The sequence below is a fragment of the Marmota monax genome, unplaced genomic scaffold, assembly GCF_021218885.2.
Source record: "Marmota monax isolate L192 unplaced genomic scaffold, Marmota_monax_Labrador192_F-V1.1 WCK01_AAM20220418_F8-fsc00023, whole genome shotgun sequence".
In the NCBI taxonomy this organism is placed as follows: Eukaryota; Metazoa; Chordata; class Mammalia; order Rodentia; family Sciuridae; genus Marmota; species Marmota monax.
Genome location: NW_026692907.1, coordinates 3,212,853 through 3,240,607, shown reverse-complemented (window position 1 = coordinate 3,240,607; position 27,755 = coordinate 3,212,853). Strand labels below are relative to the sequence as shown.

Here is a 27,755-nt window from a genome sequence, read left to right as displayed (position 1 = left end):
TGGCTCAGGGCTGACACATATTAGGTGTTTCTAGACCAAACTAAACCCATTTTATCCATTGTCTAAAACCTGTTTTGCTATGACACCGGCTTAGAATGCACAAGTGTCCATCAGAAGACTTTTTATTTTGCTACTTGGGGTTGAACCCAGGGGTGCTCTACGACTGAACTGCATCCCCAGCCCTTTCTCTTATTTTATTAATTTATTTGATTTGGTACCAGGGACTGAACCTAGGGATGCTTAACCACTGAGCCACATCTCCAGCCTCTTGCTCTCTCTCACTCTCTCTCTCTCTCTCTCTTTTTTTTTTTTTTTTTGAGACAGAGTTTCACTAAGTTGCCCAGGCTGGTCTCAAATATGTGACCCCCATGCCTCAGCCTCCTCAGTGGCTGAGATCACAGGCATGTACCACTGCACCAGGTTCCTGAACACCTTTGGTCTTAAACCTAAGTCCACCTGCTTGCTCTCAGCACCTCTATTTTCTGGCTTTCTGTGCTAACCACACCAGGAATCTTTTTCAATTTATGGAACGTTTCCCCAAACATGATCTCTGCTAAGCCCCAAACCACCTCCTAAAGTGGCTACTTTCCAATGTCCAGAGGTCAGCAGGAATGTGGGCTCAGCCAGACTGACTGGCCTGCCCAGGATTCCCCATCAGATCCCATCTCGCCCTTCCTGCCTGCCCTCAGTGGGGTACTAACATCCTCCTTACACAGACAGGGCACTGAGGCTCAGAGGGGCAACATCACCCTGCCAAAACCTGCCAGCAAAGCAGTGAAGCCAGGCCTCAAAGCCAGGTCACTGGCTTCTAGGCTTTGCACTCTTCCCAGAGAGTCCCCTGATCCTTTGGGGGAAACTTCTGCTAAAACCAGGGCTGACCAGCCTGGCCTGAGCCTTGTTGAGGAGAAGCCCAAGATTTTGGTCAGAAATCTTCTGCAATTAGGAGAAGGAGCCTGCTGCAGGGAGGAGGGGGAGGGGCTGGATGCTTAGCTTCCATGGATAAAGCCCAGGGAGGGGTGAGGGGAAGCCCAAGCCTCCCAGCAGCTGGGAGGAACTCTGGATTCAGGCAGAGGAAACCAGATCCCCAACAGCACTGGCAGGCACAGCCTCCGGGGTTGAGCCCAAGAGCCTGAAGTCCCTCTCCTTTAACAGCTACCTTCTAGAAGCCTGGCCTCCACCAATCTGGCCCCAGGGCCCAGGATTTCTGCTGCCCCAGTTTCTGGCGGCTGGGAGAGGAAGGAGTGCCCATCTCAGCCTAGGCCTGGCATCTTCTCTCCTCCCCCCCAGCTCCCACTTTGTCTGCTGCTCCCTCCATTTTGTCTTTCTGTCCCTTTTACCATATTGCTGAATACCAGAGGTCCCTCAAGGAATGACAATCATTCCCTGACCCTGAGGAGTCACATCTCTTTGGAGGAAATGCATAGTGGACCATATTCATGCAGTATGGCCAGGGCAATCTGCCCTGGTCAGGGGAGGCAAGCCTGACCCCAGACTGGGAGCCCAGAAGGGATCCTGGGAAGACCCTCTGAAAGTGGAGATGATGCTACTTGCCCAGCTGGATTTTGGAGGTATTAGGAATATTTCACAGGAAGAGGCCTTGGGTGGAGGAGTTCACCAGTGTAAGCGCAAAGGGCTAAGGACTTCTGTCTGGTTTATTACTCAGGGCCTAGGAGAGGGCTTGGCACATAGTAGGTGTTCATTAAACAGGTCCTAAAAGAAAGAGAAAAAGAACAAGAACGGAAGAGAGAGACACACACAGAGAGGGAAGGAGGAGAAAGGGAGAAACAGGAAGACAGGGAATATGAGTCTAGAGTGGATGTGTGAAATGACTTGGTCATTCTGGGAATTGAAAATACAAATAGAGATATGAAAAATGGTGGTATATATGTGTATTAAGAGTTGTAATGCAAAAAAAAAAAAACAAGAGTACATGTATAGTGGCATAAGTTGGCGTGAACATAGTGTATGTAAAGAGATACAAAAAATAAAAAAATAGTGCTCTCTATGTGTAATAAGGAATGTAATGAAAAAATAAATAAAATAAAAAAGAAAATACAGTCGTTCCAGGTGGCTGTGGCTCAGATGGGTGGGGCTGAGTGGAGGTAGTGACACTATCTAATCCTATTGTGGGTGGTGTCTGTTTCTTATCTCCCCACAAAGACCAGAGCTACTTGGGGGATGGGCTGATTCCCACCTCCACCCCCAAAGCCCCTCCCTGGGACTCCTAGTACCTATGAGTGTCAATATGCACACAGGTATCAAACTCTTGCTGGGTTTGGGAGATACACAGATGACTCAGACTTGGATCCTGCTGTCCTCTGTGGTGGGGGAGACAGACAGTAAACAGCTGGCTACATAATTGGCAGAATGGATGGACAGCTACTATGCAGGTTCAAACAAAATGAATCAAAAGCGAAGGTGACAGAGGGATGAGTTTTGCTCCAGGAGAAGCAGGGAAGATTTCAGAAGATGGCTTTGGAGGGGATGTTAGCCTTAAAGAATGATGTAGAGCTGGACCTGGGGGGCACACGCCTGCAATCCTAGGAGGCTGAGGCCGGAGGATTGCAGGTTTGAGGCCAGCTTGGTATCTTAGTGAGACTCTATTTCAAGATGAAAAAAGGGTTTGGGGATGTATCTCAGTAATAAAGTACTCCTGCATTCAATCCCCAGTACCTTGGAAAAGAAAATGGTGAAATGGCGAGGGAAGGGGTTGGGGACTAAGGACATCAGGCCAAAGATTTAGTTCAGGGGAAGTGGGGACTGGGGGTTCTAGCAGGATAAGGTAGACTGGGGTCTGGACTTGAGTGCTTGGACTTGCTTCTGATCTCACCACAATGGATTACTATGCCAGCAGCCACACACCTTGTTGGGGCTGCATGGTGGTCCTGCTTCCAGGGAACCCATCAGCTTTCTCTGGTCAATACGCAGGGAGGTTAAGAGACCTTCCTGCTTGAGCCCCCACCCCCCATCCTGTTTTAGCTCCACCAAGAACCCACATGGGGCCTCATTCTGTGTCAAGCCCCAGCAAAGGGCAGACCACAGGAATTAAGTGCCTGGCACAGGGTTCCCCAATATCCACCCTTCCTCCCCTCATGCTCTCAAAAAAGGGGCTAGTTCTTTTGGACAGGGCCAAGAGAAAAAGAAAGAAGGGAAATCTTAGCCCTCAGAACCTCCATCTTCTACCCTACTTTGTCATTGGACAGGCAAGGAAACTGACAGTGCAGATGGCTCCTCCCGGATAAGGTATGGCCAACCTGGGAGACACTGCCTCTGTAAGTGGGCTCCAGAGGGAGGGCAGTGCTTTCCCTCAGTCAGAACCCAGCAGATCCTCAATCGTCTGTGGGCCTTGCAGACACAAGATGAGTCAGGCATCTTGTGAGTCAGTGTGTTGACAAGCCATCCCTGGCCATTCCTAGTCCATCAAAAACAGAAGGAAGTCCAGGGAAAGGGCATAAGCAGGCCGATTTCATTAGTGTGGGCTCTCAGGCACCTTAAGTTGGCTCTATTAAATTAAACCGCCTAAGGGAAAAAATAACTGTAATTATTTCCTTCTCTCCCCTATCATGGTATTTCAACTCCCAATCTCCATGCTTCTTCCCTCATTGATAAAATAACCTTAAACTAGGGGCTAGAACAGAGACAACCCAAAACTAGGGTTCAATGTTTCCCTTTTTCTTCCCTCTTCCCCTCCGTGAGCTCTGGGTCTTTGGCTGAGCGGAGTGAATCCAGAGGTGTCCATAGGGCCTGGCTCTATTTTAATTTAGGGAGGCTGTTAGACTGAGCAGAACATTATTCCAAAAATGTACCCAGAGTCTCCTTCCTGAACCAATGCAGATCAGTTTGCTGCGGGGCATTTCTTATAAAAGCCCCTTTTCTCTCTTCTACAGAGCAAAATAAGCAAACTTTAATGGTAGGGAATTATTGTTTATTTTGTTGAAATCTAGTTCTGAGTTTTTCTACTTGAAACGTGTTTTCCCCAGGACACTGACCTATCCTTTAATTGTTTGGTGCGAGGCATGTTAGGGGGAGGGGCGTTAGTTGTTTATTGGAACAGCGCAGTTAAAAAAAAAAAATCAACCTAGGCTAACAGTTTCAAGGCTCCCCTAAAGATGTATCCAAACAGGCAGCCAATCAGCGCTTACACAGCTTTTTCTGCTTGACTCTTTTAAAGAGACAGTGCCGATAGTGTTTTATCACATTTAAAGAGAACAGCGCTCTAAAAACAGCCCCGAAAATTGGGGAGCCTTCCCCTATTTCGCCGGTTTCTCGTTTTAAGGGTCTCTAATGAGGGTCACTTAACGTATTCTCGTGGGCAGAAAGGAGTCAGTAGCAAAGAGCTGGGTCACTCTGCCAGCCCCCGTCTCAATTTCCCATTGTACACCTGGGTCACTGACAATGGAAGCTTCCCCTCCCCCCACGCCCGACTCTCACCCCCCCACTCCCCAATTTAGCTTCATTTATTTGAAGTTTGCAGATCTCTGCGGTACGCATTCGGAGTCGCGGGGCGCCCAGGTGACGTCCCCTCGTCCCCCCAGCCCCGAACGGCACCTTTCCTGGTGGAGAAGCCGAGGGGCTAACTTGCCTGGGCTGGCAAATCCTGGAAATTTGGGAGAAATCACTCAGCCTCCCTTTAGACTAAGTCTCCCGTCCCCTCCCCCCAGGATCCCCAAAGCACGCCAAGGGCCATTTTCGCGCGGCTCCACTTTGGGGTTTTCCAAAGTATTTTAATGATCTAGTAAAGGAGCAGCCGCGCGTCTCGGCGCCGGCTCCAGCGCCCAGCTCCCAGCGTGGAGCCCGGCCCGGCGCTCGAAAGCCAGGCTAGGCGCTAGGGGCCAGGGGGGCGGGGCGGCGGGCCGGGCTGGGTCTGGGGAGGGGTCGGGGTCGGACCTGGTGGGGGGGGCACGAGATAAGGGTAGGGCGGGCGCCGGCCGCGACGGGGTGGCAAGGCCGATAAGCGGAGGGCCGCGCAGGAGGGGCGAGCGCGCTCCGTTGGGGTCCGCGCCCCCTCCCCTCGGACGCCGTCGTAGCGCCCCCTGCCCCCGGGGTGTGCGGGGGGAGCGCTGGCCAGACTCCCAGCGCCGGGAGCCCCAGCGCCCCCGCCCGGCCCGCACAGCCCCCGCTGGTCCACAGAGCCGAGGCTCGCCCCCGTACACCCCCGGCCGGGCGCAGGAGCGGCCGCAGCTCGTGGAGGCGGCGCAGCGGGACTGCCGCGGCCGGCGCTGACAGGGCGTCCCTGCCGGCCGCCCGGGCCCACCCCCGCGCGCCGATTGGCCGAGGCGGCCGTCCGTCGCGGGGCGTTGCCGCCCGCCGCGCTCCCTGCCCGGGCAGCCACGTTCGGTTGAGCTCCAAGTAGACCAGCGGCGGCGGCGGCAGCGGCAGCGGTGCCGGAGGCGCAGAGGGCGGCGCAGGCGGAGCCGGGCGGCGGGCGCGCGGGCGGTTGGGCGAGCGAGCGAGCGAGCGAGCGGCGGGCAGCCGGGCGGCGGCGGCACAGCGCAGGCCGAGCCGGCGCGGGAGGAGTTCCAGGGCGATGGGGCCGCGGCCGGGGCTGACGCTTTGACAGCTGGAAAGAGCGCGGAGCCAGCGCCGGGGGGGAGGGAGGGAGCGCGGCGAGCGGAGCGCGAGCGAGCGAGCGCCGGGAGGGGGCCAGGAGCAGGGCAGCTCGGCAGAACCGGACGGTAGCGGCGGCGGCGGCGGGGCTCGGCGCCCTCTTCTCTGCAAACCATGTTTGCCAAAGGCAAAGGCTCGGCGGTGCCCTCGGACGGGCAGGCTCGGGAAAAGTAAGCCCCCTTGCGAGTGGCGGCCGCGCGCCCCCAGGCTGCGGGCGGGCGGGTGGTGGGAGGCAGGTGGGCGGGCGGGGGTCTGGGGGCTGCTAGTCCTCCGGCCGCGGGGCTCCGCTTGCCTGCCCGGCCCCTTCCCCTGGTCGCAGCGAGGGAGAGCCCATTGTTGGGAGCCGGCGGAGGTTGGGGCACCCGGGAAGGGGCGGCGGGGCTAGCCGCTGGCCAGGGGTACTTGGTGGCCTCGCGGCCGTCGGGGCGCCCGCGGTGCGGGGTGGGCGAGGTCCCGCAGCGAGTCGGCGCGCTCGCCCCAGCCCAGGCGCTTGTCGCGGAGGCTGCACTTAGCCCATCCGGATCGGGCAGGGGGCGCGTGGCTTCTGCAGCCCCGAAGACTCCTTTTGTCCGCCCGCGGCGTGAGGAGTGCGTGCCGGGGGCTTTGTTCGGCCGGGAGCGCTCTCCCTTCCCAGCCCGCGGCCTTGCCGCCGGCTCCGTGCCCTCCGGGGCGCGGACTGGGCAGGGACAGCGGCGCCGGTTTGGCTCCAGGCTTGGGGGGACAGTTGTTTGCGGGGAGGTGATGAGGGCGGCCCTTTGCTGCCCTCTCCAGAGCGCGCGGAGCACCCGGACTAGGGCTGAGTTCGCTCGGACCCCCAAACTGGGGTGAGGGTGCTAACAGGAGTGGATAAGGAAAAGGAGGTTGGGTCGGGTGACCTGCGAGTTTGAGACTTAGATGGGTTTGGCCCCGACACCACTTGGAAGTTCAAGTTTGGGGGCCGCTCTCCAGCCCCTGTGGTTTGAGGCAGCCGGTCCCTGGTACCCTCCCCCTAACTGTTAGCCTGGTGGCCCTGCCTGGGGTGTTAGCTGCTCACCTTTGGTGGGGGCCACATGGGGACAGCACAGTCGGGACTCAGAGCCTACTGGCAAGGTCCGGAGAGTACCCGGTGTGTTTTGACCCATTCCTCTCACTTTGCCCCCTTCCAGGTTAGCTTTATACGTCTACGAATATTTACTGCACGTAGGAGCACAGAAATCTGCACAGACCTTCTTATCAGAGGTGAGTGGGACTCCCCCAGCATCCAGTTTCTTGACACCCCCCTCCTCCCCACTATTCTTAGAGCCTTTGTTTTCAGGAGCAGCCACTGTGGCCACCATTTTGAATTTTTATCACCTTTTGGCATTTATTGTTGGTGGGTCTTCACAGCCTTTTGGCTCTGGGAAGCCCCCCGCCTGCCCTCCTCTCTGCTTCTCTAAGCTGCCTCTGCTTCCTCTTTTCCAGATTCGATGGGAAAAAAACATCACGCTGGGAGAACCGCCTGGGTTTTTGCACTCCTGGTGGTGGTAAGTTTGTGTGATAGTTTTGAGTGTGTGTGTTTTGTTCTGAGCCCTGGGTCCAAGCAAACAAAGACCAGAGGCTTGAAACAGGCCCTCCACCTTTACTTTACACAGAGCAGGGCACTTCTGGGTGCCTGGACCAGGTCTGGCCAAAGAGGAAAGGGCCGAAGAAGCTGCTGCCTAAAAGTTTTTTCCTGGTGTTTCCCCTCCTCTAGAAAACCAACTAATCTTATGGACTGGGGTAGAAACTTCTTGCTTTTCCATCCCACTCTGGGGCACTAGGCAGGGGCTTGAAAAATCCTTGAAGGGTTTTTGTCAGTCCTGCATGCTGCTTTAATTAGAGAGGAGTGGGGGCAGGGCTGAGTGGGGACACCAGGTCTGTTCTACAACTGGTCTGTCCTTTCTTTTTCTTCTATAAGCTCCAAACCATAAGAGGGACATCTCCTGGTCTTTTCCACACACTCTGAGAAAAAGCAAGAAAGAGTTGCCACTTCCTGTAATGATACTGATTCAGACTGACTGGACCTTCCTGTCCTCTGTGCCATCCCCCACCCCCAGCATCCCTGAACCCACAAAGCTTTATTTTACCAAGAACTTTAACTGCCTAGAGGTGACCTGGTGCTCTCTCCTTATCTGTGACCCTCTCTTCAGGCTTGTGGGTCTTACTGCTCTGAGACCACAGCAGTCTGGTCTCAGCATGGGATTCGTGGCAGGCAGGAGGGAGGCTTAAGGGTCAAAAGTAGCAAGTTGTCATGTGTGTGTGACCTGTGTGTTTTGTGGGACTGATTGGTGGAGTCTTTGACATCCTTTTGAAAAGGAAAAGAAAGCAGAGTGGCTTTTGATATTTTGGTGGAGTTCAGGAAAACGGAATGTCTCCTGGTTGGGATCTTAGCACATTTACCTGACCGCCGGCTCGGGTTACTGTTTCAAGTCTCTTTGAACAGTGGGAGGATGAAGTGTCTGTTCTAACTTGTGCAGAGAAAATGAGTTTTTAATTACTTCTGCCAACCTCCCAACTGCCGGTGTTGAAGGCGTCTGATGTGGCGTAAGGATTCCACCTGTAGGAGCGGGTGATAGGTTGGCTGCGGTTGTTTTTCGAGGGGAGTGTGTGGATGGGGTTGGTGGGTCTGGCTGCCTGGATCTTGTAGAAACTTAAGCTTTTGAGTGAAAGTTAACTTAAAGGGTCTGGAAATTTGGAGTCTTGAAGACCTTTTATGTTTGGAGGAGTTTAATCCAAGGTGCAGTTCCAGAAGGCTGGAAAGGGCTTTCTATAGCCGCCACCCCTGCCCTGTAGCCGTAGAAGTCCCCAGTTTTCTGTTATATCCAGAATCCCTGAAGCTTCTCCATCCTTGTCTCAGCCGCAGGAATGTGGCGTCTGTTGTGCTGGGCTCAGGTTGTGGTAGCTCTGAGTGGCTGTGGTCTGGTTTGTTAAAAGTCGCCTCCTGCGATTTGACACTGAGCAAAAGACCACGGCTTTCTGGAGCCAGAGGAAGCAGTGGAGCTGGTCTGATGGGGGCAGGCTGCATGTATTCACACACCTTAAGTGAGATGCTTGTCTGGTGATTGGAGCTGGCTCTGAGGGGCGCAGGAGCACTGAATTGTGAGTCAGACCTTGATTCTGTTGTCCACTGTACCCTTCAAGCTGGTTCTGTCCCAGGCCTTGGCTCCTGGTCTAGAATGTTTCTAAGGCCCTTTGTTAATACCAGTGACTATGCTGTGTTCATATAGCATTCTCTTGGTTTGCAGAGGACTTGTGTGTGTTCACAGTTCATACCAAGTGTTGGAGGGATCATATAGAATCACAAGGTTGGGGTGGCCGTTCTGGGTCTGCTCTCCCCTCCACAGTCCTTACTGAATGGACGCTCTCTGAAGAGGGCCCCGAGTTTCATGGAGATGCTTGGCTGTCCACAGCCTCCCCTTGGTCTGACATGTGTTTTTTGGTGGGTGGGAGAAGTAGGGGTGTGGGCTCTGGGATTAAGAATCTGTGAGGTTCCCTAAGTTGACATAATTGCAGATTGCTATGCATGTGAATCATAGTTGTATGTTTTGGCAATTTAGCCTTTTTATAGTATGTGGCCATTTTGTTTTGGGATGGTAAAAGGGACACAGATGGGACAGGCATGGATTCCCCAGATTCCTACCTTGTGATATACCATGGGTGGGTTGGGCTAATCCTCCAAGCTTTAGTGGTTCCAGTAGGGAGAGGATCACTTCGTTTATAGTACATGGTAGCCATGGGCAGTATCATCAGCATGAGGCGTGCCGTTCATAGTAGGCGCATGGTAGGTGGGAACTATTATTCTTATTACAAATGTCTGTCTTGCCAGAGAGCTCGGGTCTGTTCTGTTTTCTAGGCTTGAGTTTGCCCAGCGAAAGTGGGAAGGTGGAGTAGAGCCTGGAGGAGACCTGGAGCTGTTAGCAATGAGCATTGTGCACTTTCTGTTGTATACAGAAGTAACAATTAGTAACCTGATCTTATTTTATTTTTCGACTTGCAGCGTATTTTGGGACCTTTACTGTGCAGCTCCTGAAAGGAGAGACACTTGTGAACATTCGAGTGAAGCAAAAGCCTTTCATGATTACGTGAGTAACAAATCTTTAATCCTGGCAATAATTACAGGGTTGGATAGCTCTAACTTCTTCAGTACCAAAAGCAAATATACAGCCAATTGGCAGTGGTCTTTATTTTCTCCTTGCCTTTCTTTTCCTTCTCCTGCCCACCCACCTCCCTGCTGCCCTCCCCTCGTACCCCCCTCCCGCAGTGTTCTAACTTGGTGAGTGGTATTTCATTATGTTGTAATTATGCAAAAGAATGTAGATGCCTATCTGGAGAATTGAACGATGTTGTGCAGGGCTTAGCAGGGCTCAGATCGTGTGAGGTTTGTGTGAAGAGTAGACAGTTAGCCAGGAGGAAACTGAGCAGGTTTGATGTTGGCCTAAGAGAAAAATCAGCACAACCAAAAAATAAAAAGCAAATATGAAACTTGGAATGGAAAGGTTGGTTGAATGGGTACTCTATTTTCCAGAGAGTGATCTTTCAAATTTTGGAGGGTGCAGGTATGTGTGTGGTGGGTGAGGCTCAGGTTGTATATACTAAGATGATGTGTAGTCTGGGGCACTCAACTATTCCATAATCCTGTGCCCAAAATGTTCTTGTGAACTAGTTAATTTGATCAGGTTGTGGTACCTTCTACCCTAACATTCACATTTTACCCTTGGATGAGTTTCTTTAGATTTGTGAACTTATTATATGAGAGATGTCTGCCTTTTGTCCATCTCCCATGGTAATCTCCTTAAAAAAAAAAAAAAAGACTTCAGATCTGGGTAGGGTTGGTGTCATGTTTTGCGATCTCATGAAATAAGTTAGGATCTGTTAGAAAACAGAAAAAGAAGTGTCTGAAGGTCTTCCTTGGCCTCCTTTCAGTTCTTACTTCTCGCTGGATGTACATGGTTGAATGTTTGTGTGCATGTGTGTGCACATGGTAGGGGATCTGTTGGATCTTTGCACTTTGGTATGAGATGGATAGGAATGGTCCCTATGCTCTGAGCATGGAAGCTGGTTTCTTGAAGGTCGTCAGGTCCCATCTGCTTGTCCAGACCATCTGTATCCCCTGTATGCAGTTTGAAATTGGCATAAGAGGACAGATCCCATCTGGATGAGTTTCACAGGTGGTCAAATCCCAATGTCATAAATATTGTCATGGTGGAAATTTCTCCTGTAGTAGGAGTTAGGGACTGAGCTGGAGGCTTGCTGGTTTTTAGCATGTTCAATGTGATGGAATTTTGTTATGACTGAAAAGTTAATGCCTATGGAGTGGAATGCTGAGGAAATTGACTGGTTCTTGTGCCCTCTTCAGGGTTGAGAAAGAGAAACAAGTGAGTGGTACTTCTGGCCTGGTAAACTTTCAGTAGTAAAAAAGAGAGGTGACTGTTTCACTTGTGATGTGGTTCTTCTGGGAAAAAATCCCGTGGTGATGATCATAGGGTTTCCTGAACTGGAGCTTAGGGGAGGATAAGAGGTAGAGTAGCCATATAAAAATAGTTGGTGAGTTTGACTTTTCTACCTGGTAAAGAAAATCTTGCTCTTTTTTGTTGTTTTTTCGAGGTACTGGGGATGGAACCCAGAGACTGTGCTTGCTAGGCAAGCATTCTCTTACTCAGCTTATATCCCCAGTGCTTTTGTTTTAGGCAGGGGGGCTGCTGGGTATTTAACCTAGGAGCATTTTACCACTGAGGTATATCCCCAGACCTTGTTTATGTTTTTTTTTTTTTTTTTTATTTCTCGACGGACACAACATCTTTGTTTGTATGTGGTGCTGAGGATCGAACCCGGGCCGCACGCATGCCAGGCGAGCGCACTACCGCTTGAGCCACATCCCCAGCCCCTATGTTTTTGTTTTGAGATAGGGTCTCACTAATTTGCTGAGGGCTTCCCTCATTTGTGATCCTTCTGTCTCAGCCTCCCGGGTTGCTGAGGTTACAGGTGTGCGCCACTGTGCCTGGCTTTTATTTATTTATTTATTTAGTCTGTGGACAGCCACCCTGTGTTGCTTGTCTTTGACTGCTTTGCAGATGGCTTCATTTTGGAGTGGGTGGATGAATGGGAGGACCCATTTCAAGCCAGTCTCTTGATATAAGAGTTCTATGCTCTCTTTTATAGGGTACTTTTTAGAGAAGTTAATGATTTTTCAACCAAGTTTGGTGCTCTAGTAAATAATGTGAGACTCTCTTTGACAATTTGTCATGGTCTGCCCTCTTGAAGCAACGTGGTGGCTGGGAAAACTTGCCCGTGGGTGTGCCGCCAGTAACTTGTTGAGTAGAGTGGCAGAAGCGTTGTGTGAAACTGCTGAGGTTGGCGCTGACATTGAGATGATGCGACTAAGAGATGAAGTCACATTGATTGAGGTCCATGGTTCATAACTTTGAGGAGCAAAACGTTTTTTCCTAGATTGGGATCCTCTGGTGTCCTACGACCCAAGAGTCAGATCAGGAAATCAGTGAGTGATGAATGGAGATTTTGAAGGAATGAAGAGGTGGTATGGAGTTGGGAGGGCAGCAACAGAGATGCAACTGGAAAATGAAGAAATAAATACTTGAGCTGGGGATGTATCTCAGAGATAGAGCACTTGCCCAGCGTGTGTGGAGCCCTGGTTCAATCTCTAGCACCACACAAAAAAGAAAGAAATATTTAAGAAAAGGAGCTGGGTGCCGAGGCACACACTTATAATCCCAGCAGCTCTGGAGGCTAAGGCAGGAGGATCCCAAGTTCAAGGTCCTATAAAAAAAATAGAAAGGGTTGGGGATATGGTTCAGTGATAAGTGCCCCTGCATTCAATCCCCAGTGCCAAAAAAAAAAAGAAGAAGAAGAAAAGGAATCCTCTGTTTCTCTTTGTCTTTCTCAAATCTTCATGTAGTCTCTCTTTCCATTCCTGTCATCTAGTTAGCCATTGTTCCTTCTGCTAAAATTATTATGATAGCTTCTGGATTCCCTTCTTCTTACCTGGAATGCATTTCTCTCTGTCCACTCAAATCCTATCCATCTTCTAAGTTCTTCTTCTTGGAGGACTTTTATGATAGTTTTCTGCACATGCAAACCACTCCATCTCGGTGTTGGTCAAAGCCACCTCTACCAAGCCTCTGTTGGCAGCTGTCCACGTGCTGGGCTAGGTGCTCTCTGCTGCAGGTTCAGTCCCTCATTTCACCTGGCTGGAGACTCTGGGAGAAAAAAGTTTGTTCCCCTCTCCATTTTGTATATTTAACTGAGGCACAGAGAGGTGAATCCTAGGGACAGAGTTAGATTCTGGGGTACTGCCCGGCCCTGCCCTTCAGGCCTCCCAGCAGGGGTCATTTGTTCGCACTCTTCTGGCCAACTTCTCCTTTGGGTTGGTCTTTCTGGCTCCAGCTTATTAATTTTTTCCATGGCAGAGACTATGAGCTATTCATCTTTGTAGCTTCCATAATACCTTCCACATAGTAGGTTCATGTGTTGATGGAGTGAAGGAGTTAAGGGTAAAAACACAAATAATTTGGGTCAGGGAGTAACCTGACCTGGAGCAGCCAATAGAATATTGGAAGATGTTCTTTCAGTGGCTTAAATTTTGTGGGCAGTCTTGAACAAGATGATCTTAATGTTGGTTAACTAGTTGTCTTAAGTCTGGAAATCAAGGGGAGTGTGAACAAGAGTGTTAACTGGCCTTGTGTTTTCTGTCAGGATTTTCACAGGGTAGGGAGTCTGTGCAGCTAGATACCAGACCCTGTCTCTGGTGGGTAGTGGGTGCTTACAAGTGTAGGGAGGAGGGGGGTTCCTGGTCCTGGCTCTTATATAGAAATGATACCATGATCTGGGCAAGTTGTCTTCCTTCCTGAAATTTGGGTCAGGGGTTTTTGATCTCAGAGCCCCGCCCAGGCTGCCAGGCCTGGAACGAACCAGGGACTAGGGAGGGAATTCAAACTATCCTTAAATTTGTGTTTGTTTGTTTTTTTTTTTTTTTTGGTACTGGGGATTGAACTCAGGGGCCCTTAACCACCGAGCCACATCCCAGCCCTATTTTGTATTTTATTTAGAAATAGGGTCTCACTGAGTTGCTTAGCGCCTCACAGTTGCTGAGGCTGGCTTTGAACTTGCGATTCTCCTGTCTCAGCTTCCCAAGCCACTGGGATTACCGGCGCACCACGCCTGGCAACTTTGTGAGTTTTTTAGTCACTATTTTCTCCCTCACACCTGGTCACTTGCTTCTCTTGATTCGTTCTTTTTAAGCCCAAGAGTCTTGATGTTGACCACAAATTATGTGGAGCTCTGGGGACTCAGGATCCAAAGTGGACTTTTCTGAGAATTGGCTTGTCTGAAATGAAGCGCGTACCTGTGGCTGCAGCAGGAGGGTCACCAGCCCCTGGTGTGGTTTCTTTGCAGCTCCCCTCAGGCTGGAGTAACACTTCCCATCCTGTTGAGAAGAGCTCTTGGGGTCCCAGAGGGGGTTCCCTCTGGGGCTCCCTTCCACACTCATCTGGCCCTGTGCTTCTGAAGAAGCTGCATGAGTGTCTCATGTGGGCCCAGGGCTGTCCTAGCCGCCTTCTCCACTTGTCCCTCCTCCAGGGTGGGTCTGTGGGGTTAGTGTCTCCCACTTCCAGCAGTTCTTCTCCTCCTTGTGGTACCTAGTTTTGTGTTTTCCTTTGGGAGGCAAAAGATGATTGGCGTAGGTTAGCCGGGTCGTGGTCTTTGAGCTGAAGGCACTGGAGAGCACTGACGGGCTCTGTCTGTTGTACTTTTCATGACCCACTGTGACACACTTGATGGTGGTTGTGGCCTCCCAGCTGCCCTGATGGTTGGATTTTATTATTAAGTTTCATCTCCGCTTTACAGATGAAGAAACTGAGGCCTGGAGTTTCTGTGGCTAGTCCAAGAGCAGATGGGAAGTCTAGGAAGTAGTAGCAGAGCTGAGACTAAAAGTTTCCCGCCCTTTTTGTTATTGTTGTTTTTGAGACAGGGCCTTGAACTTGGGATCCTCCTGTCTCAGTCTCCCGGATCACTGGGATTACATGCCTGCGCCATCATACCCATCTTTTACTTTCCACCTTTCACTGTTTGACAACACTCAATTACAGTGAATCCCTGCAGAGCATAGGGAGGGTGTTTGCTTTGGGCCCAGAAGGTGCCTGGTACCTGCTTGGTGTCCCCATGTGTTCACTGAAGACATGAATTTAACAGAATTAAATGAAGCCCCTGTGAGGCAAACTGCAGTCGCTGGCAGAGGTGCTACCTGACCTCTGGGGAGGGAGTTTTGGTGCAGTGGCTGTTCACTTTTGGCAGGGAAAATGTGATAAAAGCTGCGGACCTTCTTTTCAGAAAATGCATGTGTACTCATAAAGGAGACTTTGTGCATGATTCCAGTGGGTTCACAGATGACTGCTCCAAACCCCAGGCCCTCCTGTGATCCTCAGTGAAGATTTGGGGGGTATAATGCCCATGGGTCCTGTGGCCTCTGAATTTTCCCTGCTTGCCTCAGTTTCCCTGCTCTGAAGGCCTGAAGCCCCTTTCTTCTGACTTGCTCTTTTAGCCCCCTGCTTTCACCCAGCAGCACTCTGCTGATCCCTCTCTCCACCCCCAGCTGAGAGACTTTGTCTCCAGGAGGATTGGTTAACATAGGAAAGTGCCCAAGAGTCATGGGCGTGGGCGGGAGCTGAGGTATTTGTGGCTCTGTGGCAGGGGTCCAGCGTCCTTGGTGGGTTTGAAATAGCAAAGTGATATTTGAGAGGGCTCTCCTTGGATGTGCTGAGCTGAGGTTCCTGCCAGGCAGGGAGTGTCTGCGCCTGTGAGAGCCCTTTGGGAGGAGGGGGACCAGAGGGTGGCAGTGGAAGCAGGAATAGGAGAGCCACTGGGCTCCAAGCCGCTCGGGGGAGTGTGGTCCCCCGCGATAAGCCATGCTAGCTATCTGCCCCAAGGTCCTGGCAAGTTCACCACTTGCCTTTGGCTATGACCCTTGGCACCCTTGTGTGGCAGATTAAAAAAACAAAACATAACACACTTTTTTTTCCCTCCCCCCATTCTCCTTGGAGCTTAGACTTGTATTGAGTCCCCTGTTTGGGCTACCACCCTCTTTTCTGCAATTCCTCTTAACCCCAGAGGCTGCCAGACTCCTCCATCGGTAGCTAATTAAACATTAAATGAAGAACTGGAATTGCATTTTGCCAGAATCTAGGCAATGCAGCCACCTTAATGGGTTTCAAGTGGCAGCAAGACCCCAAATTGCAAATCCTTACCCTTTATTTCAAGGAGGGAGGTGGGGCGGGGGGAGCCATGGGGACCCAAACAAAGTTTTTGGCAGTGGTCACTTCATTTGAACTCCCAGACCAGCAGTGTGCACCAGCCTTTTGCATAATGCCATCTTTGTTAGCTAAGCATTTGCAAACTTGGACTGAGAGTTAGCTCTGTGCCAGCCAGCACTTGGAGGGAGCTGGGAGACACCCAGCTCTCCCTGTCCCTTTGGTCAGCTCTGTTTTGTAAGGGAGGTGGACTCTCCAGTGGGGACCTCAGGCCAAGGTGTCTGGGCCCCATCGCTGGTCCCTCCTGACTCTGAGAGAGAGAGAGAGAGAGAGAGAGAGAGAGTGTGTGTGTGTGTGTGTGTGTGTGTAAGTCTTAAGAGGGGGAGGAGTGCTGGGGCAGGGGTGTGTGCTTGAGGCCTGTCAGCCAAGATAACAGAAATGTTACACTAGTGGTAGCCTTCATAATAGTGTCTGAGGGTTTAGAGTGTTTAGAAAAATTAATCTTTTTTAGCTTGGTAATAATTCTGACCACGGCACAAGTGCATTAGACGATTCACATAAACTTCTTTAATACACATTGCTGGGAGCTTACAGCAAATAGATAATCACCATTGTTTGTTTTTGATTCACTAGAGTAGTGGGCTTTTCTGTGGCCTTGTGAGATGAGTTTTAGGACTGTGTCTGTTGATGCTATGCTTTTTCTTTTCCTGTGCCTTGAATCCTCTGAATTTTGAAGGGTTTGGCCTCCGACTTGCTCCTGAGTTCATCATTATTCTTGCCATTTCCTGGCTGGGTAGACTTTGGATCTTTTTTCTCCATTTATAGAAGGGGAATGCTGATTCCGTTGCGTGGCTGTTGTGAGGGTTAAGTAATAGAATACCTGTAAATCGCTGTCTCTGGGGGCTGGTGCTTGGTAAGTTTGTCCTTTGCTCTTTACAGCCCTAATGTTTTCTTGGAAAACTCTTTTAAAAGCATATTTTTTCTGGGAAAGCAGGTTGAACCTAGGGGAAGGACACTTGACTTTGCCATTGATGCCCTCCTGTACTGGGCTTCCCTGGTGTGTCATGGGGTGCCCTCCTTCTGTCCTGGCAGTCTTGCCTCACCCTGCACCCTCACAAGGGGCAGAGCTGGTGGTCCTGCCACAGGCTGGCACTGATAAATACTCCCCCGGGATGTCTTTGCCCCTTATCTGTGTTGGACAGAGTGGTCCTGTGCCGTGCTTGCGTGTGTGGCTGCGTGGCTGGACAGCAAGCAGTGAGGGCTGTGCCTTGGTGTCAGCAGGGATCTGGATTTGAATTTCAGCTTCCTAGCCCTTGTTGGTTGTGGGACCTTCACCATTCAAGATCCATCTCTCCACTGTACGTATGCACAGGGGTGACCTTGTGCTGCCTTCTGTGGGGATGCCGGGAGAATGGCAGGGATCTGCCCTGGGAGAGTTGGTTGGGCTATGAGGTGCCGTGTAAATGTTAACAAGGAGAGCAGATCGAAGGTCCTTAGATTAGGGGTTCTGTGTCACCTTCTTTGTGTACCTTGCCGTGGCAGGTGCTCAGGCCTCACCTGATTATTTTGCTTGTGAGAGGGAGTCCCAAAATGGAGCCTTAAGAAGATGAGCTGGTGAAGGGCATCATTGACCCTTACAGGCCCTTAGGAAACTGGTTCTGGCATCAGCCTCTTTCTCTGGGGTTTCCTGGGGGTGAGCACGAGGCCGTGGGTAGTGGGCCCTCAGACCTAGGAGTCCAGGATTCTGCCCGATCAGGTTACCCACCACCTGTTCTGATCACTGTCTATTTAAGAGCCAGATACAGCCTTGGATGTGAAAAGTGCTTACAGATAGTTGTGTGGAAGATCATCTTCTGGGAGACCAGCATGTAGGGATAGGATGAGGGGAGAGGCTAGCAGTCCCACCTCTGTGTGGTGCTGGATGTTTTCAATGTAGATACAAATAGTAGGGGTGCAGGTGGTGGAACTGGTGGTTTCCTAGTCATCTTACAGGTAGGTAAACTGAGGCCCAGCGGGACGATGCTCTGCTTGAGGTAACCAGAAAGACTCAAACCTGCAAACCCAGTCAGGGTTCAGGACCCTCTGCCTTGCTGTACTTTCTAGTGACCATGGACACCTTACTTAACCTCTGTGCCTTAGTGTCCTCAGATGGAAAGGGGGGTTAATAAAATTTGCTTATTTATCTCACAGGGTTGTCATGAGAATTAAATGAGCTTGTGTGTACGTTTACACACACACACACACACACACGAGTATGTACATAGTGGTGTCCGGCCACTCTAAGTGCTATATAAATGTGTGCTGTCAGTTTTTTGTTCTCCCTGAAGTACTGGGAATTGAACCCAGGAGTTTGGAAGTCGTGCTTTCTGATGGCCAGTGTCATAGTAACTGACACAAGGCGGGCAGTAGTGGAAGGATCTCCATGCGAGAGTGTGCACCAGTGAAGCATGACCCACTGCTAGCTTGCCTCCCCGTTGATTAGCTATCTGGGTGCCTGGGTTTCAGGCAGCCCCAAGCAATGGAGGTAGAAATGTCATATACGCAGCCTTCACACCAGCCCACTTCTTGTGAGGATGAAATGAGATGGTGCATGGATGCCCCTGGCCTATGTCAAGCCTGTGTGTGTTCCACCAGTGCCCATTTCCCCCCTTCAAGCCATTTTTCTTGTTCTAGAGATCAGATTCGGGCTCTTTGCTCAGCTGCTTCTGGTCCTTCCCATTGGGTGCCTTTGAAACTGTACCACCTGAGAGGGTCATTTTTGCTTCCCTGCCAACTGGTCCCTGAGCAGATACCAGCCTGGAAGGAGGCTGCCTCTCCCTGGCCTGCTAAGGAGATATCTTCCTTCTTCTCCCCATAGGAACTCCATAACTCTCTTGCTCTTGTTATTTGCTTCCTAGAGGGAGAGTTATTTGAATCAAGGTTGGGTATCTTCCCTTTCCCCTTCTGGACCCAAAGTTTCTTGAGGGCAGAAGCTTCATCTTTATCCTCTCTGCACCCCCTATTCCTGGGGCCTATTGCAAAGTCATGAATAATCCCTGAGGTCAATGAGTAAGACTCTGCGCCCTGAGAAGTGAGAAGGATTTGATCCCTGCCCAGGCATCAAGCGTGTTAAAGACATGTTTTAATGAAGATGGACAAGTGGTAAATGGCGAAGCATTGTTTTGCAAACTTGTGATTTGTGACCCATTAGTGCATCATGAAATTAACCTAGTGGGTCATGACTGGCAATTACAAAAAAAGAAAAAAAAAACTGTATTGCACAGAATAATCATAAGTATTGTTTCCAAAAATATTTGTTTTCAGCGATATATGAGTGCAAGTAATTGTATGCGTGCTCTGGGTTTGCCATGTAAAATTTTTCTCACTATGGGTCTCAGTCAAAGTTTGAAAGCCACTGGCCCAGAGAGATTCAACCAAGAGGTTGAATCTTGGTTCTGTAGATTGGATGGCTTAGTCAAGTGAAAAAGCAATTGCTGAAACTCAGTTTGCACGTCCGTAATAAGAAGGAAATGATGGGGCTGGGGTTGTGGCTCAGTGGTAGAGCGCCTGCCTAGCATGCGTGAGGCACTGGGTTTGATCCCCCGCACTACATAAAAATAAATAAAATAAAGGTATTGTGTCCATCTACAACTAAAAAATATATTAAAAAAAAAAAGAAAAAGAAGTAAATGATTGCCACTTGGAGAGTTGTTGGGGGAATCGTTTCCTGGGTGGTGCTGGTGGGCATGCGGGACCTTCGTACTAGTGGTTTGCTGCCATATGCTTAATATGCTTGTTGAATGCTGAGCAAGTTGTAGTTCCCACTTGGAGGGGTAGCATCACATCTGGGTCACACTGCAGAGCCAGAGTGGGAGGAGAGGGCAGAGAGGGCACTAGGCAAGACCCCAAAAGGATGCAAGTTGTCTTCCTGGCTGCCCATGGGATGTGGGGCAGGGGACATCCCTCCTGCCTGTGATTGACTCCCCATCTCCACCCTGTGCTGGGTATTGTCTGAATAAGGCTCAGGCAGTGGCTGCAGCGAGAATCCTCAAAATAGGTTGTGGGGCATCCTCTCTGAGTGAAATTGGCCCAACCTCCCCAATTCCCTGTCCCCTCCTGATGACAGCTGTGTGCATGGTTCCTGGGGCAGGCTTTGTGTCCCTGTTCTTTGTGTGTTTGGGTGAAGTGCTGACATTTCACTTGTGTTTCACAGTCCCCTGACCTTAAGAGGCACGCTGCTCCCTGGGGTGGCTGTCACAGGCTTTCCCCTGCTCCTCCTTTCCCAGTCATTGAAGGCTGCTCAGGAGCAGAGGCTGTAGGGTGGCAGCCTCCCCATGCTGGGATGTTGGCTGCAGCCTTGCAGACTGGATGGGAATGGTTGTAGGTTGGTGGATAGTATTTCTTGGGTGCCTGCTGCCTGCTGGGCTCTGTGCTGTTGAGTGCTGCAGACTTAATGTGGTGTCATAGGTAGACAGTACACAGGATTTGGGCCAGATGACCAGGGTTCAGTTCTGATTCTTTCAGGTGACCTTGGAAAGTCATTTGGCCTCTCTGAGCAAGCCTGGGTTTGATCTTCTGTGCTATGCAGTGATGTGAACCCGGGCCTTCCTTGTGTTTCCGGGTTGTTGGGAGTCAGCCGAGAGTTTGTGAGTGCTTTGCAAGTCGCAGTCACCTTTTGAGAAGTCTGTGTTGAGTTTGGACCGACCATCAAATCAGGGGATGTATTTCAAGAAGGAGCCTCTCAGTTTCCAGATAGAGTCGGATGGTGACATGGCTTGCCTGTGGTCTCAGGGCTCTTGATCTTGGGGCAGCCACCAGCTGGAGAAAACCTCACCTAAGAGGTTGGCGTCTGTGCCTTGCCTGTGTCCGTGCTGTCCTTCAGGAATTTTGCAGCTTTCTTTGGGAGAGGCTGAGCACTGCCTGTGGCTTTGGCCACCCGGCCTGTGCAGAGGGGCAGCCGGCCCAGTGGGCAGGCCTGGTGTGGGGCGTGTGCGCACTGCCTGTCTTTTCTCGCTGTCTTTTAGAAAGCTTCCAGTAGAAAATGTTATCCTCTCTCTGGAGGCCCTTCCTCTTGGCAGCGCCGGCCGCCCGCCCGCCAGATCCCGCTCCGCCAGCCCGCTTGGGTTACACAGGCAGTTCTGGCCCGCAGCTCTGGGCACAGGTTTCGCTGCGGATCTGCGAGCTGGTGAGCCGCTTCAAAAGGGGATTTTACAGCATGACAGGGAATTTCAGCCACCACGTTATCTCCGAATTGGCCAATTGATGGTTTCAGCAGAGCATTTCAGCATCGGGGAAGCCAATACAATTTGAGTTAGTTGTGATGGCTGCCACTTTAAATACCGCAGTGAATTTCTGTCAGCGAGCTAATGCGTGGAATAGGGAATTGCAGAAAACTTGATCACCAGAGTGCTTCAGTCGATTCTGACCCCAAGCTACAGAAAATGAACTTAAATCTAGTTGACTGTCGCCACATACTTTCTTTGGCATTATTTTGCTAGCAGCATTTTGGGAACCTGGAGGGGGAGACCAGGTGGAAACGAGAATGCTTGCCTCCAATCCCCACGACTCGAGAGTGGCCACCTTCCATGGGGTGGCGTGAGCTGGTGGCGTGGGAGTGGGGAGTCAGGCTGGTGGTTTCTTGTTGAGGGATAAATTTCTGAACGACAGCATTATGGTTCAATAGTAATTAATCTCTTGTTTAATGAAGGAAACTAATGTTTATTGAACGTATACTGTGGACCCAGGTTCTTACAAAAGTGTTCTTATCCACGTCTCTCTCTTCTGGAGGGGATGGGGGATTGTACATTCTTTCCATTTTATGAAGGAAGAAGTAGTAATAATAGTGAGCAATTACTGAGTGCTTACTGTATTCTAGATACGTGTGTGTGGGGGTACTAGGGACTGAACCTAGAGCCTTGTGCATACTAGGCAAGTGCTCTGCCTTGTATGAGCTACATCCCTAGATCTGAGCTACATTGCTAGATCTTTTGTTTTGACACAGATCTTGCTAGGTTGTCCAGGCTGGCCTTGATTTGTGATCCTCCTGCCTCAGCCTTCTGAGTAGCTGGGATAATAGGTGTGAGCCACCTTACCCACCTCAGGCATTGTTCTAAGTGTTTTAGGTTTTATCACATGTCATACCAAATAGCCCTGTGGATTAAGTTTTGTTTTTATTTCTATTTTTGGTAGATGAGGAAATGGAGGTACTTGAAGAAATTCAGTAATGTGGAAGGTAGACCTAACCCAAGTTTGTGTTTTCTTAGTGTGCCCTTCACTACATGCTGCTTTCAAGTTAGCCATCTTTTCTACCTAATTAAGCGGTAGCCAACAGCCAGCCTGGGATGGGAGCAGGTCCTGAGCGAGAGGGCAGGCTGAAGCCCTGTCTGGGGGCCAGAAGGTTCCTTATGGTGCTGGGCTTCTCGGCTTCTCCACTTCTCTGCAGATCAGGGGATGGATTCATCCGGGAAGAAAGCGTCTTGCTTTGGGCCTGTGTAACTTACAGAAAGGATTCCCATCTCTTCACTCACAGGGCCTCCTTTGATTGGTACCACCCTCTGTGGACTCCGTGCTCAAAAATATTTTATTTATGAAGAGGTTGTATGCATCGAGTCACCATTAATTTTAATGAAGAAATATGAAAAATAAGAATGATGTAGTTGCTGATTAGAGATTCTTAGTTCCTCAGGGGAACCAGTGTGAGCTCACCATTTGGTAGAATTTTAGCGAACAGAAAACATTGGGAATTTTGGCTCCATTTCCACTGAGGTAGACCTGATTCTTGCTGAACTTAAAAATATCAATGATCCCTAAGTTTTCCAGAGGCACCATTAGAATCCTTAGTTTGGGGACCTTGGCTTGTAGGTGTGCTTCCCCTAGCTACTTGGCCATGTTGGTGGTGGTGTATAGCTTTATTTGCATGGCCAGTGTTGGCCTCTGGGGAATGAAATCCCTCATGTTCCACCAGAGCCAGGAAGTCAGAAGACAGAGTTGTCTCTGGTGGGGATACCTGAGCCCCTTGGTCAAGGTCACCACTGCTCCCTGGGCAGGTCAGCCTCCACTGCTGTCTAGGCAGTGCAAACAGGGCTTTGCTGTTAGGGAAAACACTGCCTTGGGAGGAGAGATCAGCCAAGAGACCATGATGTGCTCTTATCTGCAGAGGATGCTGCAGGGTCTCCTGCTCCCTATAGAATTGCAAAGGTAAAAGTCCCTTGTTCCCTGCTGTTCTGAGTTGGCATCTGCTGGGATACAGGGATCACTAGATAACAAACCCAGGAATCTACAGCCCTTTGACAAATCATTGTCTTCTTTCTGGGCCCAGTTTCCTAATTTGTAGCACAGGGACAGAGAGGGATACAAGAGTCATTTCTGAAACTATAGTGATTAGCGTTTGTTGGGCCAGGCACTGTGCTCAGGAAATAAGACTCGGTCCTTGTAATATAATATGAGGCAGGGGCTGTTAGGATCCCAGTTCTTGGATGAGAAGACTGAGGCTCAGAGACATGAAGTCAGGAGCTCATGATTATTAACCATGATTAGAAATCATTAAATAAGGGAGCTGGGATTTTTGAGCCCAGGACCCACTCCCAACCTGGAGCAGCACTGCTGCACAAACTTTGGGATGCCTTTGGGAGATGGAACCTTGGGGGAAAATTGTACTTTGAAAAGAATGGGATCGTTCATTATGGAAACCTGAAAATTGTGTGTCTTGAAAAAAAAAAAAAAAGATGTCAGTGACAGTTTGCTTCCCAGTGAGATGAATGTAGATAAACCTATTTTGACTGTTAACTTATTTTGTTGTTTAAAAGCCAGTGACATGTAGCATTGAATTTATTTTTCTTCACAACGTTTAAGTGTTTGCCACTTCTTGAGTGACGTGTGTGAATTTGGGAATTGCCTATTCTTTGGGAGTGGAGGCTGCTGCTTGCACTCAAGGTTTTGTCTTAGGAGGGGATGGCAGGAAGGTTTGATGGGGCGTGTGGGAGCCCGGAAGAGGCCCGAGAGTCGGGTGGGTACCTGTTTTAGGATTGAAGGAGCCAGAGCTTGCTGCTCTGAAGTTGGGGTCATGGTGGAGAGCCCATCACCGGAGTCTTTGTGACTGGAAGCCTAAATATTTATTCTGTTCTGTCCCTAATGAAAACAAATTGTCAACAGTTGTTCAGTAACTGACTAAATTAAAATCTGTAATTAGTCAATTAGATTAAAGAGTTGGCACAACCTGATTGTATCATGCTGGTTAGGTTATTAAGAGAAAGGGTGTGATTTTTAATTACTGAATGCTAATTTTGACAGTTTCAAATGGAAACAGACGTGGTTTTCCCCCCTTTCCCGAATTCTGAATGGTTTGGAAAGTAAAGACACTCAATGTGTAAATTGCGTTTTTCTGAAGGAAGATACTGGGAGAAGGCCTTCTGTAGAGTTGGAGGGACTCGAGTGGAGGCCGCGCTGGAGTTAGTCGAGTGGGCGTCCTCTTCAAGGAGGCCTGGAGTTGGGCAGCTGGCGTTGGGCACCTCGGCTCCCGCTGCCGGTGAGAGGTTGGATTTCAGCTTGGAGCAGTGGAGTCACGGAGCTCTCCTGTAAGGTCTCGTGCCCGGTTGCCCCTTCAGGGGGTTCTCTTACCAACACCCTGAAACCATAGCAGTAGCAGACTGTCCAGTGAGGGCATGGCAGAGACGCGGGTGGAAATGACACCTGAGTCTCTACAGTCTGTTTTCCTACACTGAGTGTCCCAGTGAGAGGACAGATGGAGGGAAAGTTCTAACTTTGTGGAGTATTCTTTTCTTCATGGAAAGTTCTTGGTAGAATGGAAGTTTTGCTTTCTGGCTGAGGAGAGTTGAGGACTGGGGACACTGAAGTGCTCAGGAATGGCGGTCAGGGGCTGGGTGGGGAGAGGAAAAGGTTGGAGGGGGTTTTCTTGCCTGGGAGGAAGATGAGATGAGAAGTGGGGCCAGTCTATGGATTTAGAGGCACAGGAAGCTAATCAGGAAATTGAGGATAAATGTGGTCCATTTGCAAGTAGAGCATGTCCTTCTTCTCATTGGTGCTGGGGGAGGCTACACCTGAGCCTTCCTTGAAGCTCTAGAATGTGGGGTGAAAGCAGCCTTGAAACTGGGGATGAGAAGACCTGAGCTCTCAGACCCCAGCACAGCCCAGACCCCCTCATTATCCAGGGGAGTCGTCATGTCCCCCTTTCCCTCCTTCTCAGCTCCTGAGAGCCATGAAGTGACCAGCTGGAGAAGCTGCGGGGTGCTGTGCACAAGGGTAGCTTTATCTGAAGGACCTCAAGCCTTAGAAGAGGCTGGGCAGGACTGCACCCAGCCTCACTCCCCCACCCCTGCTTCTCTCCCTTTTTTCTCTCTCTTCTCTTTTTTGGTGTGGGAGTGGGTCCTGAGGGTTGAATCCAGGAGGAACTCTACCACTGAGCTACATCCCTGGCCCTGTTTTATCATTCATTTTGAGACAGAGTCTTACTAAGTTTTCCAGGCTGGCCATCCTCCTGCCTCAGCTTCCTGAGTAAATGAGATTACAGGCAAGTGCCACTCTGCCTGCAGTCCTCGCTTCTCCTTGCCCCAAGTCCCATGGGAAGCTAAGGATGGAGAGGAATGAGTACCAGGCCTCTGCCCCCTGGGCAGCCTCTCTGCCTTGGGAAACACACTGAATGAATGCAGGTGCCTCTGGAGCCATGTCGCACCATGCCTACGGGGCGGAAGCACAGGCTGGACTTTCTTTCTGGATGGTTTTCTCATGACTGTGTCTTCATGATGCTTTTTGAAACACCAGTTAAAATGGCCTTTAGCTTTCAGTATTTCATACTTAACAGCTGTTGCTGATCCAGAATGAGTCATTTTCCTTTGCTTTTTGTGTCTGATAGAGATGGGATTCTGGGAAGCTAAGGCACAAACAACAGAGGCTTTTGAAAGGGAGCATCCTGGGTTCTCATCCCCACCAGGGCCTCTGTTCATGGTATAATCTGTGCTAGTTGCATAAATTCTGAGCCTCGGTACCCTCATCTGTAAAATGGTGACTGTGCTCAACTTGCCGTGCTGTTTTGAGATAATGATGTGAAGAACCTTAGAAGATGTTTAGGAAATATTTCCAGAGTGAACTGAGCACAGTGCAATATGTCTGTAATCCCAGCGACCTGGGAGACTGAGGCAGGGGGACCGCAAGTTTAAGGCCAGCAAGGACAACTAAGTGAGACCCTGTCTCAAAATGAAAAGTAAAAAGGGTTGGGGAATGTAGGTTAGTGTAAAGTGCACCAGCGTTCAATCCCTAGCACCCCTCCCCCCCAAAAAAAATAACCCAGAATGAAAGAATCAGAGACTGAAAGGTAACCAGTGATCTTGGAAGGTATCCCCACCTAGAGAGCTATTCCAGGGTATGTTTAGAAATGATGGGAGTGTTTACAAGGAAGGGGTGGATTGGTTTGTGTGCTGAATTCGGGATTCCTGTTTCAGACCCAGGATCCATAGCCAAGGTTAAAGAAACCCATAAGAAGTTGCATGTGTGCGTACGTGTGTGTGTGTGTGTGTGTGGGGGGGGGTTGTGGGGAGGGGGTGTGGGTGGTAAATAGAAGAAAGGAAGTGACAGCGGTAGGAGAGAGTTTGTTTTAAAAGCTTCCCCACTGATAGATTTGTAGCCCTGGGTAAATAGGGAAGCTTGTAAAAACTTGATTCATTTTCTTCCTGAAGTCTGTTTTTGGTGGAGAGTAGCGTGGGATGGAGACAGCCAAGGAGCCAGTACTTTCAGGTTGGAAGTGTTTGCATGTCCCCAGCACATGCTGTGTCCTTCAAGAAGGGCCAGGGCAGTGTTTCTTTACCAAAGTGCCAGCTGCTCTGTCCCGTCCAGGGAGTGCCCCTGGCTGGTTGCTGGGCCTATGCTCATCTCATATAGGGACGACTGAGGATTTGTTCACTCAGGATGACTTCCTGTTTCCTTCCTGGCCTGTAGTTTGTCCTTTTCTTTTGATTAGGAAACATGTCTTCCCTTATCCCTGCCCAGCCTGCTCTGGAGACACGTAAAGGCAACTGGGGTGACCAGTGTCCAATGAGGAGCGAGGGTGTGTCCTAAACAGGAGGCTTTGCGAGCTGTTAAGGAGTTGAAGCTCCTGCTCTGGGAAGACCACTGCAGAAACAAAAAGGTGGTCAACAGGGAGAGATGACACGATGCACTTGTATGTTGGGGGAAAACAAATTGAGGGACTTTTGAAATGTTTGGGGAAATAAAAATACGGCTATGTATTTTGGTGGTTGGGGTGCAGTGTGAACTCTTAGGTAGCAAAGCTCCCTGCCTCAGGGCCTTTGTATAGGCCATTCTCTTGGAGCAGTTTTCCTTACCCTTTCTTCCCTGGAGGGTCTCTATTAAGTTTTTGTGTCTCAATTTAGACATCACTTAATTTTAAGAACCTTCTTATAATCATCTTTGAGCTCCTGGGCCAGTAGGACTCCTGGTGGGTCTCTTGGTGGGTTCCGGAAACTCAGGGCCTGACATGTGATGGATACCCGGCTCACATTTCTTGACTGAAAGAGTGGTCAGAGGTGTCTGGAGGCTGCCCTCCTCCCAGGGCCCATGTGTGTGCAGCTGTGTGTCTTTGAACAGCTCCCTAAGGTCTAGCTGCCCTCAGAGCAAGTCTGAGTTTGGCTGCTCATTTTGAGCCCTGGCCTTGGTGTTTGCCTTTCTTTTCTGAAGTGGGTCTTTGACATATCGATGCAGCTTCAGATGTGAAGTGTTCTCAGAGATGTGTAGGAAAAGGCTCAGTCTTCAGTTAACCAGCCCTTGCCAACTTCTAAGGCCTCTCAGGGTGGAAGCCCTGTGATCATTCCCCTGCCTAGTTTTTTGCTTTTTGTAGAGGGGGCTGGGGAGTGGGTGGGCAGAACTTACGTGGTCTGGAGTCCAGAACACCATCACTGAGACCCT

The 27,755-nt window shown here is 50.2% G+C and overlaps 1 protein-coding gene across 6 annotated transcripts in view; it reads left to right on the top strand.

The window, feature by feature from the left end:
* The first annotated feature begins 5,612 nt into the window (after window positions 1-5,612).
* The window catches only part of Ssbp3 (single stranded DNA binding protein 3), a 157,560-nt gene continuing 135,417 nt past the window's right edge, over window positions 5,613-27,755 (top strand). For 2 of the 6 annotated variants that reach the window (XM_058581493.1, XM_058581491.1), the window contains exons 1-4: window positions 5,613-5,777; window positions 6,753-6,825; window positions 7,048-7,109; window positions 9,602-9,686. In XM_058581493.1, the coding sequence (XP_058437476.1) occupies window positions 5,722-5,777; window positions 6,753-6,825; window positions 7,048-7,109; window positions 9,602-9,686 (276 nt within the window). In that variant the 5' untranslated portion in view covers window positions 5,613-5,721. The remainder of the gene's footprint in view (window positions 5,778-6,752; window positions 6,826-7,047; window positions 7,110-9,601; window positions 9,687-27,755) is intronic. The other 4 variants (XM_046450933.2, XM_046450931.2, XM_058581492.1 and 1 more) reach the window with 3 other exon arrangements.